Here is an 18,083-nt window from a genome sequence, read left to right as displayed (position 1 = left end):
TATGTATGGCCGTGGCACAAGGGGCAGGGTCAGTGACACGTATGTATGGCAGTGACACAAGGGGCAGGGTCAGTAACACGTATGTATGGCCGTGGCACAAGGGGCAGGGTCAGTGACACGTATGTATGGCCGTGGCACAAGGGGCAGGGTCAGTGACACGTATGTATGGCCGTGGCACAAGGGGCAGGGTCAGTGACACGTATGTATGGCCGTGGCACAAGGGGCAGGGTCAGTGACACGTATGTATGGCCGTGGCACAAGGGGCAGGGTCAGTGACACGTATGTATGGCCGTGGCACAAGGGGCGGGGTCAGTGACACGTATGTATGGCAGTGACACAAGGGGCAGGGTCAGTGACACGTATGTATGGCCGTGGCACAAGGGGCAGTGTCAGTGACACGTATGTATGGCAGTGACACAAGGGGCAGGGTCAGTGACACGTATGTATGGCCGTGGCACAAGGGGCAGGGTCAGTGACACGTATGTATGGCCGTGGCACAAGGGGCAGGGTCAGTGACACGTATGTATGGCAGTGACACAAGGGGCAGGGTCAGTGACACGTATGTATGGCCGTGGCACAACAGGCAGGGTCAGTGACACGTATGTATGGCTGTGGCACAAGGGGCAGGGTCAGTGACACGTATGTATGGCCGTGACACAAGGGGCAGGGTCAGTGACACGTATGTATGGCCGTGGCACAAGGGGCAGGGTCAGTGACACGTATGTATGGCCGTGACACAAGGGGCAGGGTCAGTGATACGTATGTATGGCCGTGGCACAAGGGGCAGGGTCAGTGACACGTATGTATGGCCGTGGCACAAGGGGCAGGGTCAGTGACACGTATGTATGGCCGTGGCACAAGGGGCAGGGTCAGTGACACGTATGTATGGCCGTGGCACAAGGGGCAGGGTCAGTGACACGTATGTATGGCCGTGGCACAAGGGGCAGGGTCAGTGACACGTATGTATGGCCGTGGCACAAGGGGCGGGGTCAGTGACACGTATGTATGGCAGTGACACAAGGGGCAGGGTCAGTGACACGTATGTATGGCCGTGGCACAAGGGGCAGTGTCAGTGACACGTATGTATGGCAGTGACACAAGGGGCAGGGTCAGTGACACGTATGTATGGCCGTGGCACAAGGGGCAGGGTCAGTGACACGTATGTATGGCCGTGGCACAAGGGGCAGGGTCAGTGACACGTATGTATGGCAGTGACACAAGGGGCAGGGTCAGTGACACGTATGTATGGCCGTGGCACAACAGGCAGGGTCAGTGACACGTATGTATGGCTGTGGCACAAGGGGCAGGGTCAGTGACACGTATGTATGGCCGTGACACAAGGGGCAGGGTCAGTGACACGTATGTATGGCCGTGGCACAAGGGGCAGGGTCAGTGACACGTATGTATGGCCGTGACACAAGGGGCAGGGTCAGTGACACGTATGTATGGCCGTGGCACAAGGGGCAGGGTCAGTGACACGTATGTATGGCCGTGGCACAAGGGGCAGGGTCAGTGACACGTATGTATGGCTGTGGCACAAGGGGCAGGGTCAGTGACACGTATGTATGGCCGTGGCACAAGGGGCAGGGTCAGTGACACGTATGTATGGCTGTGGCACAAGGGGCAGGGTCAGTGACACGTATGTATGGCCGTGGCACAAGGGGCGGGGTCAGTGACACGTATGTATGGCCGTGGCACAAGGGGCAGTGTCAGTGACACGTATGTATGGCAGTGACACAAGGGGCAGGGTCAGTGACACGTATGTATGGCCGTGGCACAAGGGGCAGGGTCAGTGACACGTATGTATGGCCGTGGCACAAGGGGCAGGGTCAGTGACACGTATGTATGGCAGTGACACAAGGGGCAGGGTCAGTGACACGTATGTATGGCCGTGGCACAACAGGCAGGGTCAGTGACACGTATGTATGGCTGTGGCACAAGGGGCAGGGTCAGTGACACGTATGTATGGCCGTGACACAAGGGGCAGGGTCAGTGACACGTATGTATGGCCGTGGCACAAGGGGCAGGGTCAGTGACACGTATGTATGGCCGTGACACAAGGGGCAGGGTCAGTGATACGTATGTATGGCCGTGGCACAAGGGGCAGGGTCAGTGACACGTATGTATGGCCGTGGCACAAGGGGCAGGGTCAGTGACACGTATGTATGGCCGTGGCACAAGGGGCAGGGTCAGTGACACGTATGTATGGCCGTGGCACAAGGGGCAGGGTCAGTGACACGTATGTATGGCCGTGGCACAAGGGGCAGGGTCAGTGACACGTATGTATGGCCGTGGCACAAGTGGCAGGGTCAGTGACACGTATGTATGGCCGTGGCACAGGGGCAGGGTCAGTGACACGTATGTATGGCCGTGACACAAGGGGCAGGGTCAGTGACACGTATGTATGGCCGTGGCACAAGGGGCAGGGTCAGTGACACGTATGTATGGCCGTGGCACAAGGGGCAGGGTCAGTGACACGTATGTATGGCAGTGACACAAGGGGCAGGGTCAGTGACACGTATGTATGGCAGTGACACAAGGGGCAGGGTCAGTGACACGTATGTATGGCAGTGACACAAGGGGCAGGGTCAGTGACACGTATGTATGGCCGTGGCACAAGGGGCAGGGTCAGTGACACGTATGTATGGCCGTGGCACAAGGGGCAGGGTCAGTGACACGTATGTATGGCCGTGGCACAAGTGGCAGGGTCAGTGACACGTATGTATGGCCGTGGCACAAGGGGCAGGGTCAGTGACACGTATGTATGGCCGTGGCACAAGGGGCAGGGTCAGTGACACGTATGTATGGCTGTGGCACAAGGGGCAGGGTCAGTGACACGTATGTATGGCCGTGGCACAAGGGGCAGGGTCAGTGACACGTATGTATGGCCGTGGCACAAGGGGCAGGGTCAGTGACACGTATGTATGGCCGTGGCACAAGGGGCGGGGTCAGTGACACGTATGTATGGCCGTGGCACAAGGGGCAGTGTCAGTGACACGTATGTATGGCAGTGACACAAGGGGCAGGGTCAGTGACACGTATGTATGGCCGTGGCACAAGGGGCAGGGTCAGTGACACGTATGTATGGCCGTGGCACAAGGGGCAGGGTCAGTGACACGTATGTATGGCAGTGACACAAGGGGCAGGGTCAGTGACACGTATGTATGGCCGTGGCACAACAGGCAGGGTCAGTGACACGTATGTATGGCTGTGGCACAAGGGGCAGGGTCAGTGACACGTATGTATGGCCGTGACACAAGGGGCAGGGTCAGTGACACGTATGTATGGCCGTGGCACAAGGGGCAGGGTCAGTGACACGTATGTATGGCCGTGACACAAGGGGCAGGGTCAGTGATACGTATGTATGGCCGTGGCACAAGGGGCAGGGTCAGTGACACGTATGTATGGCCGTGGCACAAGGGGCAGGGTCAGTGACACGTATGTATGGCCGTGGCACAAGGGGCAGGGTCAGTGACACGTATGTATGGCCGTGGCACAAGGGGCAGGGTCAGTGACACGTATGTATGGCCGTGGCACAAGGGGCAGGGTCAGTGACACGTATGTATGGCCGTGGCACAAGTGGCAGGGTCAGTGACACGTATGTATGGCCGTGGCACAAGGGGCAGGGTCAGTGACACGTATGTATGGCCGTGACACAAGGGGCAGGGTCAGTGACACGTATGTATGGCCGTGGCACAAGGGGCAGGGTCAGTGACACGTATGTATGGCCGTGGCACAAGGGGCAGGGTCAGTGACACGTATGTATGGCAGTGACACAAGGGGCAGGGTCAGTGACACGTATGTATGGCAGTGACACAAGGGGCAGGGTCAGTGACACGTATGTATGGCAGTGACACAAGGGGCAGGGTCAGTGACACGTATGTATGGCCGTGGCACAAGGGGCAGGGTCAGTGACACGTATGTATGGCCGTGGCACAAGGGGCAGGGTCAGTGACACGTATGTATGGCCGTGGCACAAGGGGCAGGGTCAGTGACACGTATGTATGGCCGTGGCGCAAAGGGCAGGGTCAGTGACACGTATGTACGGCCGTGGCACAAGGGGCAGGGTCAGTGACACGTATGTATGGCCGTGGCACAAGGGGCAGGGTCAGTGACACGTATGTATGGCCGTGGCACAAGGGGCAGGGTCAGTGTCACGTATGTATGGCTGTGGCACAAGGGGCAGGGTCAGTGACACGTATGTATGGCCGTGACACAAGGGGCAGGGTCAGTGACACGTATGTATGGCCGTGACACAAGGGGCAGGGTCAGTGGATGTCGTACCTGTCGATAGAGATGTGTGGGGTAAATGTCATTTGACTGTCCAATGCTATCCTCCATGGTGTAATGGGGATATAGGGGGATGAATGGCTGGCTGGTGGACCCTGTTGACGCAGGGTCAAACGTGGAAGGGGGAGCAGAGATAATGCTTTATCCACAATGGAAGCCGTTGTGCTGAAAGCGCGTCAGTTGGAAAGCCCAGCGGACGGCCTCATTCCGGGCAGCTTTTTTTTGGAGGCTGTTTGAAATTCTAGGAGTTTCTGGGAGCCCATTTTGTACAGCTGTGTTTGTTCAGGCTGAATAAAAGTTGATTATTCTGCAGAAAAAAATAGTCCAGTCCAGCAGCACGGTCCAAACGCGGATCACAGCCGGCTAAGATAAAGCAGGACCAGATTGCTTCATCCCATTAGACATGGTTAAAGTGAATAGAATGAAAAGGGGTGGGGGAGAAATATCATAGAGATGAGCCATAGAGGGATCTAGTGGAACTCTGTCATGCCGAGGTAACACTGTGTGTCTGGTGACAGTACAGCTTCCTCTCGCTCTCTCTCTCTCTCTCTCTCTCTCTCTCTCTCTCTCTCTCTCTCTCTCTCTCTCTCTCACTCACTCTCTCTCTCTCTCTCTCTCTCTGCTCATGCCAGACTATTTGAGTTATTCTTTTCTTTCTCTATGCACGTCTTCTCTCCCTGTCTTCCTCCTGTTCCCTCCTATCGCACCACGTTGATCCTGTCTCCAACTTCCCCACTCTTTCCAGTTTTCTTCAAAGGAAACAACCCCTCTTGCTCTCTGTCAAACCTCTGCATCTGTTTTCCCATGAATGAACCAGCATTGATCTGATAGTGGTAACGACGTTGCACTAGAAAGCTGTCGCCGCTTCACTTGTGAACAGATCATTGTTCAAGACAACAATGAAATACAGAGGATCAACACTAACAGATAAAAACATTGCTCATACTTTTTGTTTCTCTCAATCACCCTTTCTCTCTCACACACAGTACACACAGTACACATAGAAACACACACACTGTACCTTGGCAGCCATGATCATGGAGGAGCCACCGCGGACCCCCAGGATGGGGATGTGTGTCTGTGCAGAGATGAAGTCCAGGATCTGGGCTATGGCCTCCTGATCCGTGTCGTCCCCGAACACCACGCCCTGTAGCCAGTGCTCTGTCATCAGGTCACAGATGCTCTTGATGATGCTCTTGGGGTCCGTCTCGTTCATGGTGAGCACTTCCACGTTGGGCGCCAGCGGCATGTGCAGGAAGTCGTCCTTCTCCCGGGCGCCTGCCAACGCCACCTCGCTAGAGTTGCCCACCAGCACCACAGCGATGCTGAGACCCTGAACCAGCTTGGGCAGAACCTGGTGGTGGGGGGGCTGGGCCATGGGGATGTAGTGGGCCACGCCCCCGCCTTTGTCTCTGCGAGAGTGACAGGCAGGGGGCAGGTGGAACAGGCACATCAGGAGGCCCAGGAGGGACAGGGAGAGGGAGGAGAGGGCCGCACGGCGCCGGGGAGGACGTCTCACCTCCTGGGAGGGCAGGGGTGTGGGGGACGCTCGCCTTTCCTGAGGGTGGGAGGCGCTGTGGCAGCCGGAGACAGGCATAATCGAGGAGTGGGAATGTAATACCTGGGGGTGGGGAGGGGGAGGGAGGGAGGGAGGGAGGGAGGGAGGGAGGGAGGGAGGGAGGGAGGGAGGGAGGGAGGGAGGGAGGGAGGGAGGGAGGGAGGGAGGGAGGGAGGGAGGGAAAGAGAAAAAAAGAAGAGAGAGAGAGAGAGACAGGTCAATGTGGCCCATAGACTTTGATTGACTTAAGTGGATTGACAAGAGCCTATAACATGAATCAGTGTATCACGAACCATGTTTCTATCTACAGTTTTTATGCGAGTAAAGTCATACCATATAAAAACAATCACTACAGCTGTGATGGGAACAGGAGATTTCGGTATATTTTTATAAATGCTGACAGATCTTTTTTTGTTCGATATGTTTTTTATTCATTGGAAAAATGTATTATGCAAGAAATGGTGGTGGAAATGCCTTTATGCGCAAATATTGATAGAATAACCATAGAATAACCTTGGAGAGATATGGTGTGTGGTTCATAAATTATGAACTTCACAGGTGGTGAAAGTGCATGGTGATCTTGATGCTCCTTTCCAATTTACATTGAGGGTCTTATTCTGGTGACATGATGATTGATGCTTGACTGCTGTTTATCCATAGTAAACTCATCATGTAGACTGGCCTCTATGTATCTGGGAGCTGTTGGCTAGACTGCTGTTTATCCATAGTAAACTCATCATGTAGACTGGCCTCACTGTATCTGGGAGCTGTTGGCTAGACTGCTGTTTATCCATAGTAAACTCATCATGTAGACTGGCCTCTATGTATCTGGGAGCTGTTGGCTAGACTGGTGTTTATCCATAGTAAACTCATCATGTAGACTGGCCTCACTGTATCTGGGAGCTGTTGGCTAGACTGCTGTTTATCCATAGTAAACTCATCATGTAGACTGGCCTCACTGTAACTGTGAGCTGTTGGCTAGACTGCTGTTTATCCATAGTAAACTCATCATGTAGACTGGCCTCTATGTATCTGGGAGCTGTTGGCTAGACTGCTGTTTATCCATAGTAAACACATCATGTAGACTGGCCTCTATGTATCTGGGAGCTGTTGGCTAGACTGGTGTTTATCCATAGTAAACTCATCATGTAGACTGGCCTCTATGTATCTGGGAGCTGTTGGCTAGAGTGCTGTTTATCCATAGTAAACTCATCATGTAGACTGGCCTCACTGTATCTGGGAGCTGTTGGCTAGACTGGTGTTTATCCATAGTAAACTCATCATGTAGACTGGCCTCACTGTATCTGGGAGCTGTTGGCTAGACTGCTGTTTATCCATAGTAAACTCATCATGTAGACTGGCCTCACTGTATCTGGGAGCTGTTGGCTAGACTGCTGTTTATCCATAGTAAACTCATCATGCAGACTGGCCTCTATGTATCTGGGAGCTGTTGGCTAGACTGCTGTTTATCCATAGTAAACTCATCATGCAGACTGGCCTCACTGTATCTGGGAGCTGTTGGCTAGACTGCTGTTTATCCATAGTAAACTCATCATGCAGACTGGCCTCACTGTATCTGGGAGCTGTTGGCTAGACTGCTGTTTATCCATAGTAAACTCATCATGCAGACTGGCCTCTATGTATCTGGGAGCTGTTGGCTAGACTGCTGTTTATCCACAGTAAACTCATCATGTAGACTGGCCTCTATGTATCTGGGAGCTGTTGGCTAGACTGCTGTTTATCCATAGTAAACTCATCATGCAGACTGGCCTCTATGTATCTGGGAGCTGTTGGCTAGACTGCTGTTTATCCACAGTAAACTCATCATGTAGACTGGCCTCTATGTATCTGGGAGCTGTTGGCTAGACTGCTGTTTATCCATAGTAAACTCATCATGTAGACTGGCCTCTATGTATCTGGGAGCTGTTGGCTAGACTGCTGTTTATCCATAGTAAACTCATCATGTAGACTGGCCTCACTGTATCTGGGAGCTGTTGGCTAGACTGGTGTTTATCCATAGTAAACTCATCATGTAGACTGGCCTCTATGTATCTGGGAGCTGTTGGCTAGACTGCTGTTTATCCATAGTAAACTCATCATGTAGACTGGCCTCTATGTATCTGGGAGCTGTTGGCTAGAGTGCATGTGCCAATACAACAGTTTTTGTGACAAAAATATTAGTAGAGTTGAAAATGCATTAGAAACACATTGAACTTCAGGTTTTTATTCGGTAAAGGAAAACTTAAGCGAAATGTACATTTCACTGGTAACAACTGGTTTCTTTATGCTGATTTGTTTTATATTTGCATGAAAATCTGTGGCCAATTGGATGGAAACCTAGCTAGGACAGGTTGTAGATGACATACAGTACATCAATAGTGCATAAACACACACACACATGGATACAAGGTATACATACACTCATACTGATCAATATTTCACCAGGGGTGTTTTCAAGCAGGATAATGGTGTTTATTATGGATGACATAAACTCTCCCGCTGGATGGCTGGCTGAATCCCTGACAGGGAGGGAAGAGAGGAAAGAGACAAGGCAAGAGGAGGAGGGAAGAGGGAAAAGCAAAGGAGAGAGGGAGAGAGAGACAGAGAGAGAGAGGGAGAGGGGATGAGAAAGAAGCAAACAGAGACAGAGAGAGAGAGAGGGGGGGTACATGATGACTGAGTAACTGGCTTGATGTGATGAGTGAACACTGGCTCCCTGATACACAGACAGAAAGATGGACAGATGCTGAGGGAGGGAGTGATGGATGCTCCGAGCGAATAACAACCCCCCCCGCATCTTCACCCCGCCTCCTCTCTTCTGTCCTATTTTATCCCAACACTCATTTACTCTCCATCCCTCCATCCACCTCTCTCCAACGCTTTACGTGAATGACCACATACTGTATCTCTCTTTTTTATAGACCGTCATTAACAGTGATGAAGAGGGGGGGCTTGAGGGACGGAAGAAGAGAGAGTGAATGACACAAAGTGAGAAGAATAAGTTGTTAAACATATCCTATTTGAAAAACTACACAGTGAGCTCCAAAAGTATTGGAACATTTTTTGTTGTTTTGGCTCTGTACTCCAGCACTTTGGATTTGAAATGATACAATTGTGATGAGGTTAAAGTGCAGACTGTCAGCTTTAATTTGAGGTTATTTTCATCTGTATTGGGTGACTTTTTCCAAATTACAGCACTTTTTTGTATATAGTCCCCCCCCTTTTAGGGAGCAAAATTATTGGGACAAATTCACTTACATGTGTATTAAAATAGTAAAAAGTGAAATACTTGGTTCCATATTCCGAGCACGCAATGATTACATCAAGCTCGTGACAACTTTGGTTGTGTTTCAGACAATTTTTTGCCCAATAGAGATTAATTGTAAATAGTTTGTGTCATTTTGGAGTCACTTTAATTGTAAATAAGAATAGAATACGTTTCTAAACATTTCTACATTGATGTGAATGCTGCCATTATTACGGATAATCCTAAATGAATCATGAATAATGGTGAGTGAGAAATTTACAGATGCACAAATATCATACCCCCAAGACATTCTAACCTCTCACCATTACAATAACAAGGGAGTTTAACATTAAGGGGGGGGGTATGATATTTGTGGGTATGTGAGTGTGCATATCAGCGGCTCCTAAATATTGTGGAGGTGGTTGTAATAGCGTGTGAGTGTGTGCATGTGTGTGTGTGCACCATGGAGTGTGTGTGTGTGTGCATGTGCGTGTTTGTGTGTGTGTAAGCACCGTGGAATGTGTGTGTGTGTGTGTGTGTGTGTGTGTGTGTGTGTGTGTGTGTGTGTGTGTGTGTGTGTGTGTGTGTGTGTGTATGTGTGTAAGCACCGTGGAGTGTGTGTGTGTGTGTGTGTGTGCGCATGTGTGTGTGTGCACCATGGAGTGTGTGTGTGTGTGCATGTGCATGTTTGTGTGTGTGTAAGCACCGTGGAGTGTGTGTGTGTGTGTGTGTGTGTGTGTGTTTGTGTGTGTGTGTATGTGTGTAAGCACCGTGGAGTGTGTGTGTGTGTGTGCATGTGTGTGTGTGCACCATGGAGTGTGTGTGTGTGTGCATGTGCGTGTTTGTGTGTGTGTAAGCACCGTGGAGTGTGTGTGTGTGTGTGTGTGTGTGTGTGTGTGTGTGTGTGTGTGTGTGTGTGTGTTTGTGTGTGTGTGTGTAAGCACCGTGGAGTGTGTGTGTGTGCGTGCATGTGCGTGTTTGTGTGTGTATGTGTGTAAGCACCGTGGAGTGTGTGTGTGTGTGTGTGTGTGCACACTCACCGTGGAACAAAAGCAAAAGTTTAAAAGGCAGAGGGAGTATAAAGAAAAATCCTGAACAAACAAACCCTATAGGAACGAGACAGTGAACAAGAGAGAGGAGAGATTGAGAGGCTGGGGGATGGAAGGGGGAGGTGTGTAAAGATGACAAAAATACTTCTTTAGGATAACTAATTGCTGGAGGTTCGTCAGCACTAATTACAGGTCCCTGTGTTAATTGCCAATTGTACACTCCTCTAAAGAGAGAGGGAGAGGGAGCAGGGGAGGGAGGGAGGGACAGAGAAGAGTGACAGAGGAAGAGAGAGAATAGGAATACAGACAATCTGCTAAAAGTAAGGCATATGAGGAGGTGGAGGGACACCAAGAGACAGAGAAAGAGATTCGTGGAGAGAGAATGGAGGAGGTGTGAGAAAGAGTAAGAGAGGGAGGATAGGCAGCTGGAGTGGGCTTTGATGGAAAGCATCGAGAGGGAAGAGGAGACTGAGAGAAAGAATGAGGGGAAAGGGAGAGGGGAATGGCAGCAGATAGACTGAGAAAAGAAAGAGGGATGGGAGAGAGATGGGAGGAAAAGGAAGAAAGAGAGAGGGGGTGATGCTTCCTTTGAATCTGTACTTCTCTAGCAGCACTCAGTTTCCATGGCAACAATTAGCATAGGCCTCTCCACACACTGTTGATGGACACAGAGATATATACGCACACACACACACACACACACACACACACACACACACACACACACACACAGCCCATTCCCACACATTGATGTGCCCTGGCATATCGCAAACTCTGATAAGCAATCAATGCACCCTTGCAATGGGTCCATTTTACACACCGATTGTTTTCACGGGCAAATTAACATAGACACATATTACACAACAACATAGGCACATATTACACATTTACTGTATACACAATGTCCATTCAGATGATGAACCCATGAAGTTCTAGAATTCCCAGAACGGCACTTAAAGCACACAAAGGTTGATCACATAACAGAAGAAGTCTAAGAGAAGACCGCACAGCAAGCCCTGAAGACATGTCTCACGCACCATTTGGTTTATTTAACGCACCAAAGCACACTGCGATATCTATTACACACCGATGGACCCCTAGATAGGCTCCCACACTGATACCAGCCTAGGGGCTAAACTCTGCAGCGCCTGGCCAATGCAACTAGAACCCCACCCAACACTGAATCCAAACGACCCGACTAATTAGGAATGTCTGCCGACTGCTACTGGTGGTTACCTCCCTGAATAACCTCAGGTAATAAGTGGGACTAAATGGACTATAAAAAGTGTAATTGTCATTAATGAAAGCTTGGGCTAACATGGCTCAACTGATGTAGACACTGTTAGGATATGAGGCATGACGTGGATATTATGGCTCTGTAATTGGACGCCTTCGTCAGCCATAAATCACACAACTACAACTAGCACGGGGCCGGGGTGGAGGTGGCGAGCATGCCTTGTCAAAATAGCCCAGATATTAGACTGGCACTCACGTTTACGCACTGACATAGAGTACCAGTCAAAAGTTTGGACACACCTACTCATACAAGGGTTATTCTTTATTTTTACTATTTTCTACATTGTACAATACTAGTGAAGACATCAAAACTATGAAAAAACAACATGAAATCATGTAGTAACCAAAAAAGTGTTTAAAAAAATCCAAATCTATTTTAGATTTTAGATTCTTCAAAGTAGCCACCCTTTGCCTTGATGACAGCTTTGCACACTCTTGGCATTCTCTCAACGAGCTTCATGAGGGATGCTTTTCCAACAGTCTTGAAGGAGTTCCCACATATGCTGAGCACTTGTTGGCTGCCTTTCCGTCACTCTGCAGTCCAACTCATCCCAAACCATCTCAATTGGGTTGATTTCGGGTGATTGTGGAGGCCAGGTCATCTGATGCAGCACTCCATCACTCTCCTTCTTGGTCAAATAGCACTTACAGAGCCTGGAGTTGTGTTTTGGGTCATTGTCCTGTTGAAAAACAAATGATAGTCCCACTAAGCCCAAACCAGATGGAATGGTGTATCGCTGTAGAATGCTGTGGTAGCCATGCTGGTTAAGTGTGCCTTTCATTCTAAATAAATCACAGACAGTGTCGCCTGCAAAACACCATCACACCATCCCACCTCCTCCTCCACGCTTCACGTTGGAAACCACACATGCGGAGATCATCATTTCACCTAATCTGCGTCTCACAAAGACACAGTGGTTGGGAACCCAAAATCTCAAATTTGGACTCATCAGACCAAAGGACAGATTTCCACCGGTCTAATATCCATTACTCGTGTTTCTTGGCCCAAGCAAGTCTCTTCTTGTTATTGGTGTCCTTTAGTAGTGGTTTCTTTGCAGCAATACGACCATGAAGGCCTGATTCATGCAGTCTCCTCTAAACAGTTCATATTGAGATGTGTCTGTTATTTGGGCTCTGGGTCTTCCTTTCCAGTGTCGGTCCTCATGAGAGCCAGTTTCATCATAGCACTTGATGGTTTTGCGACTGCAATTGAAGAAACTTTCGAAGTTCTTCAAATTTTCCGTATTGATTGATCTTCATGTCTTAAAGTAATGACGAACTGTTGTTTCTCTTTGCATATTTGAACTGTTCTTGTCATAATATGGACTTGGTCTTTTACTAAATAGGGCTGTCTTCTGTATAACACCCCTACCTTGTCACAACACAACTGATTGGCTCAAATGCATTAAGAAGGGAAGAAATTCCACAAATTAACTTTCAACAAGGCACACCTGTTATTGAAATGCATTCCAAGTGACTACCTCGTGAAGCTGGTTGAGAGAATGCCAAGAGTGTGCAAAGCTGTCATCAAGGAAAATGTTGGCAACTTTGAAGAATCTCAAATATAAAATATATTTTAATTTGTTTCACACTTTTTTTGGTTACATACAGTATGTGTTATTTCATAGTTTTGATGTCTTTACTATTATTCTACAATGTAGAATAATAGTTTTAAAAATTAAGAAAAACCCTTGAATGAGTAGGTGTCCAAACCTTTGACAGGTACTGTAATGGAGTGCCATCACACTGGCAAAAGACAGCCGTACACACAAAATAACAGTAGCACAGTGCTCTCTGTCTCTCTCTAGCTCTCTCTCTCTCTAGCTCTCTCTCTCTCTAGCTCTCTCTCTCTCTCTCTCTCTAGCTCTCTCTCTCTCTCTCTCTCTCTAGCTCTCTCTCTCTCTCTCGCTCTCTCTCTCTCTCTCTCTCGCTCTCTAGCTCTCTAGCTCTCTCTCTCTCTCCCTCTCTCACACACACACACACACACACACACACACACAGGGCCATGCTGTAGTGTTTCCTGGAAATTCATAATACAGAGAAGCTATCAAAAGCTGTCATTTATAATTAATGCGCATTTGCTTTCTACAGTCACAACACAAGTGAAAGTATACAATACAGGGGAATATTGACTCCCAGTATTATCTAAAAGGTGAGGTTTGTCTGTGACAGCAGCATGTACTATCAGGTCTCTGAGGGGGATGAGCTGGCCCCTAGAACACAGGGCCAAACCACTGAGAGGAGTGAACTATGTTGGCTCTAGTGGAAAAGTACATGCATGGCCTTTAGCTGGCTGCTGGGGAGGAGGAGGCGGGTCTATTTGAACCTGAGGTCTGGACGTGATGTTCTGCAGCAGCCACTCACAGCCCCCCCATTACCATACACAGCCAGGCATACATTCACATGTTTACCGAGAGTCATTGAGTGTATAATGGTGTCTATTTCAAGAGAAAGGATGCTGAGGGCCAATCAATCTCTCTTCTCATTATGTGTCAGGCCTGACAGTCGGAATATTTGCATGAATACGGAGAACAAATACAACATGTCATTTTTTATTTCTTGCTTTGATATTTAGGAGAGTGCGGAGGACAACAACACGTCTGTTTATGACCCATGTATTCATACACTGTCTTTGCCCGGAACTTGTACTGCAGCACTGACAAACTGTGTCAAAGACCCAAACATTTTCTACTAAAGAAGCCATGAAGTTTGTATCTTCATCTGTTTTCAGATGGAGAAGGATTTGATTGTTATAATATGTTATAACAAAACACAATATCCGTGGCTTGTCTGAATATCAAGTGTCTTGGCGGAGAAAAGTACTGAACAATGCCTGAAGTTGTTTAATGTGTTTTGACACAACCATGAAGGTAAGCAGTTGGTCCTGTAATAACTCTTAGATTTCTATTAACACCCACTCTTCTGATTGGAGGAGAAAAGTTCATCTCCTCCCTGACTTGTGGGCTCACTGCCCCCATATGCTTATCAGTGTACGTGAACAATTCCACTTCAGCTGGCCTATTTCCATTTTAAACATCTTTTACAGGTGTGTGTGATTTCAAAGTGTTGCCTTTTGGGAAAACCAGAGTGACCCCCGTGCCAATAACGGCCCGGTAATCACTTTAAATGCGTTTTATTGACAGCTTTTCAGAGACCAGAGCCACAATAATCTGTCCTCCTCCATCCATCTCATTCCAAGCTGTTATTTTTGGAACCAGGATCCTGCCTTTGGATTAGTAGGTGTCCAGGATAGTTCCTTTGTGTGCGTGTGTGTGTGTGTGCGTGTGTATGTGTGTGTGTGTGTGTGTGTGTGTAAGAGAGACAACAGTTTGAAAATATTGCATTTGTCTTTCTTGCATGCTGGGATATAAATGGTCTGAATTGAATTTGGTGCTGCAGCAGTTGCTTAAAAGAAGATATGGGGATATATCAAAATCTGCCTCCCATGAGTGAAAACCAACAGCTCTTGTGTACAAAATGGTACCCTGAAATATACTTAGGCAAGAGCACAACCTGATCCAGTTCAGTACTGTGGTCTCCATGTCTGTCTGCATTTACACCCCTGTAAAGCCAGAGGACGAAGGGACAAAACATCCCAGACTTATGCTACTAAGACTTACTGTACAACAAACTAACAATTGAGGATGACAACTCTATTCTGTTCCCAATGGCTACTATGGCTTCGAAAAAGTTCACTTATTGAGTGCATAGATACAGGGTCCTAACTAGTTCACTTATTGAGTGCATATGGATGGTGACCAGGGTTCTTCAGTATAGTGTGCGACAGCTGCTGTTTACTGTACCAGAGCAATAACAGCAGCTATCACACACTATACTGAAGAACCCTGGTCACCATCCATCCAATCTGTAACCAAAGCAATGTTACAGTCCAAGCCTCTTGAAAGTCAGTTAGGACACTGTATCTATGCACTCAATAAGTGAACTAGATAGGACCCTGTATCTATGCACTCAATAAGTGAACTAGTTAGGACCCTGTATCTATGCACTCAATAAGTGAACTAGTTAGGACCCTGTATCTATGCACTCAATAAGTGAACTAGTTAGGACCCTGTATCTATGCACTCGATAAGTGAACTAGTTAGGACCCTGTATCTATGCACTCGATAAGTGAACTAGTTAGGACACTATCTATGCACTCGATAAGTGAACTAGTTAGGACACTGTATCTATGCACTCGATAAGTGAACTAGTTAGGACCCTGTATCTATGCACTCAATAAGTGAACTAGTTAGGACCCTGTATCTATGCACTCAATAAGTGAACTAGTTAGGACCCTGTATCTATGCACTCAATAAGTGAACTAGTTAGGACCCTGTATCTATGCACTCAATAAGTGAACTAGTTAGGACCCTGTATCTATGCACTCAATAAGTGAACTAGTTAGGACCCTGTATCTATGCACTCAATAAGTGAACTAGTTAGGACCCTGTATCTATGCACTCAATAAGTGAACTAGTTAGGACCCTGTATCTATGCACTCAATAAGTGAACTAGTTAGGACACTGACCTGTATCAAATTCCTCACGTTTCTATCTCAGATAATGGTGAAATAGTAATACATTACTTTGTTCTCCACTCAGGTGAATGACTGATGGATTTCATTTTCAAGTATTCATTTAACGTTTTAATGAATGGATCTTGATTAATTGTAAGCATTAATTCATGGGACATGGTATTTGGAGAACCCGGTACACTTTACAAAGGTGTGAGAGAGGTTACATTATTAAAGGGTGTAATTCAGCGCTGGAGCATCTGTTTTGGCAGAATGTTTAAACCCTTGTGAGTCGCTGGAGACTCGGATTCCAGTACAGTATCTCTTCTCCGCCATTGTTCTTATGCATGATCATCACTATTTCTTGCAGGCGTACGGCTGTCATGCCTGTCTCCAGCCGTCTTCCAGGGCCACGTGCGTCATCGCTCCCAGCCAATGATGAGACTCCCCACGAGGATAATAACATCTAGGAGCCCTTCCCAATAGATGTCCCGTGTTTAATCCCACCCAGCACTCAGCCACGAGGTACGCCGCAGCGTAAGCCTCAGCTCCGTCAACAGCACCACCACATCCAGAGCTGTCATTCCAACATGGTACCTGTGTGACAACTATCATAATATTTCAATCAAAACACACTTTGTTCGGAGTGTTCGTTGTACGGTTCTAAGAGACCTGGGCAGAACCTCCTATGTTCTACTGCTTGTGCTCCTGTTGCTCCTACAGAATATTAGCTCAAAAGTATCGTGGAGGTCCTGCACCTAAATATAAACAGTAACGGTAACCAAAATGAGGACCGGCACCTATTTCAGTCCAAATCAAACAATAATAAGAAGCAAAACACAAAGCAGAATATCTTTGACAATGTACTTTCTGTACTCCTTATCAAGATATCATCTAGAAAAAGAAAATCAATTAAATAATGGTGAGTAATTGCTGTGTATTGCCACACAGTATATAGGCTGATGATTCATAGCTAGCTGTAAAGAACAAAACTTTTCATATCATTTAGTTATATACCAAATGGAACAGCTTATCTATACTATATTCATATATGCAAATAAACACAAATTGACGGTACAAACTTAGAGGCCTGTGAGCATTAATTCATAAAGGTGATGAGTCCCACAAGGTCAAACCCGCCTGAGTTTTCTGTGGCAGTAGTTATGAGTGCCAGAGGGCTTCATTTGCATCACCACAGTCAGTGAAGTGAATCCGCCAACACCTTCAATTATGAAACAATTAGCATTCATAAGTTTGCTTGTGAAAAGCTGTAAGATTGAATTGCAGTTAGTCATCCTCTGACTGAAGCGCTTCCTATTCGCTATGCTCCACGGGGCTCATTTTCATCTGCTGGCTCATCCCTGCTCTCTCTGGGATGGTGTCAGTTGTACTCACAGACACCAAAAGGTCAGAAATTAGCAATAAGGGCCATTGAAGTAGGCAAGTTGTTACGCTTCAACCTGGTGATACTTTCAAGAGGAGCGTTCAAAAAACACAGTTTTGCATATAAATATATTCATAGGTGGTATTTATTTCATTACTGCCCATCAAAGGGGAAAGGTGGAGAATAAGTTCCCCGGCTCACCTCTTTTTATGAACGGCCCTAAATATATGGAGCAATTGTTTGTGTTTGAAAAGCAAATGTTTCACATTAGTCATGTGTTGAAAATAGCCAGCGGACAAGAGTACCTGACCATCAGCATCATAATAATCATGCTGTGTGTGAAAGTGTTTTGGGATCATCAACTGACACAACTTCAAACATCATCAAAGTGTCACGATGTGAAACCTGTGTGTCTACGTCACTCTGGCCGAGCAGCAGCGCTAAACCCTTGTAGCTGTTTGTGTAATATAATGGTGTTGACCCTAATGGCTGTGGGCCTCACTATTGAGTTATTATTTTTATGCAGCACTAAGCTCCCCAGACTCTTTCATAACCCTGTCAGCACAGCGCGCCCAACTCTCAGAAGAAATGTAGGAGAGAAGTGATGTTTTATTCACTCGTGGCAGAGTACAATTCATAATACAGCTCCACTGACTCACAGTTTTAATGAAAAACTAGCCTTAGTGCCGGTGGTAACATCCTGATTTATTAAGACCCAACCTCATCCACCCAAGACTGAGTCCACA

General features: G+C 47.6%; 1 protein-coding gene across 1 annotated transcript in view; it reads right to left on the bottom strand.

The window, feature by feature from the left end:
• LOC135554245 (glutamate receptor ionotropic, NMDA 2B-like) overlaps positions 1-18,083 on the bottom strand; it is a 132,954-nt gene that overhangs the window by 97,792 nt on the left and 17,079 nt on the right. The window contains exon 2 of the mRNA XM_064986411.1: positions 5,312-5,911. Within this exon, the coding sequence (XP_064842483.1) occupies positions 5,312-5,911 (600 nt within the window). The remainder of the gene's footprint in view (positions 1-5,311; positions 5,912-18,083) is intronic.

Source organism: Oncorhynchus masou, chromosome 14 (assembly GCF_036934945.1).
Source record: "Oncorhynchus masou masou isolate Uvic2021 chromosome 14, UVic_Omas_1.1, whole genome shotgun sequence".
Classification (NCBI taxonomy): Eukaryota; Metazoa; Chordata; class Actinopteri; order Salmoniformes; family Salmonidae; genus Oncorhynchus; species Oncorhynchus masou.
The sequence above is the reverse complement of the archived record's forward strand: the minus strand, read 5'-3'. Positions and strand labels throughout refer to the sequence as shown.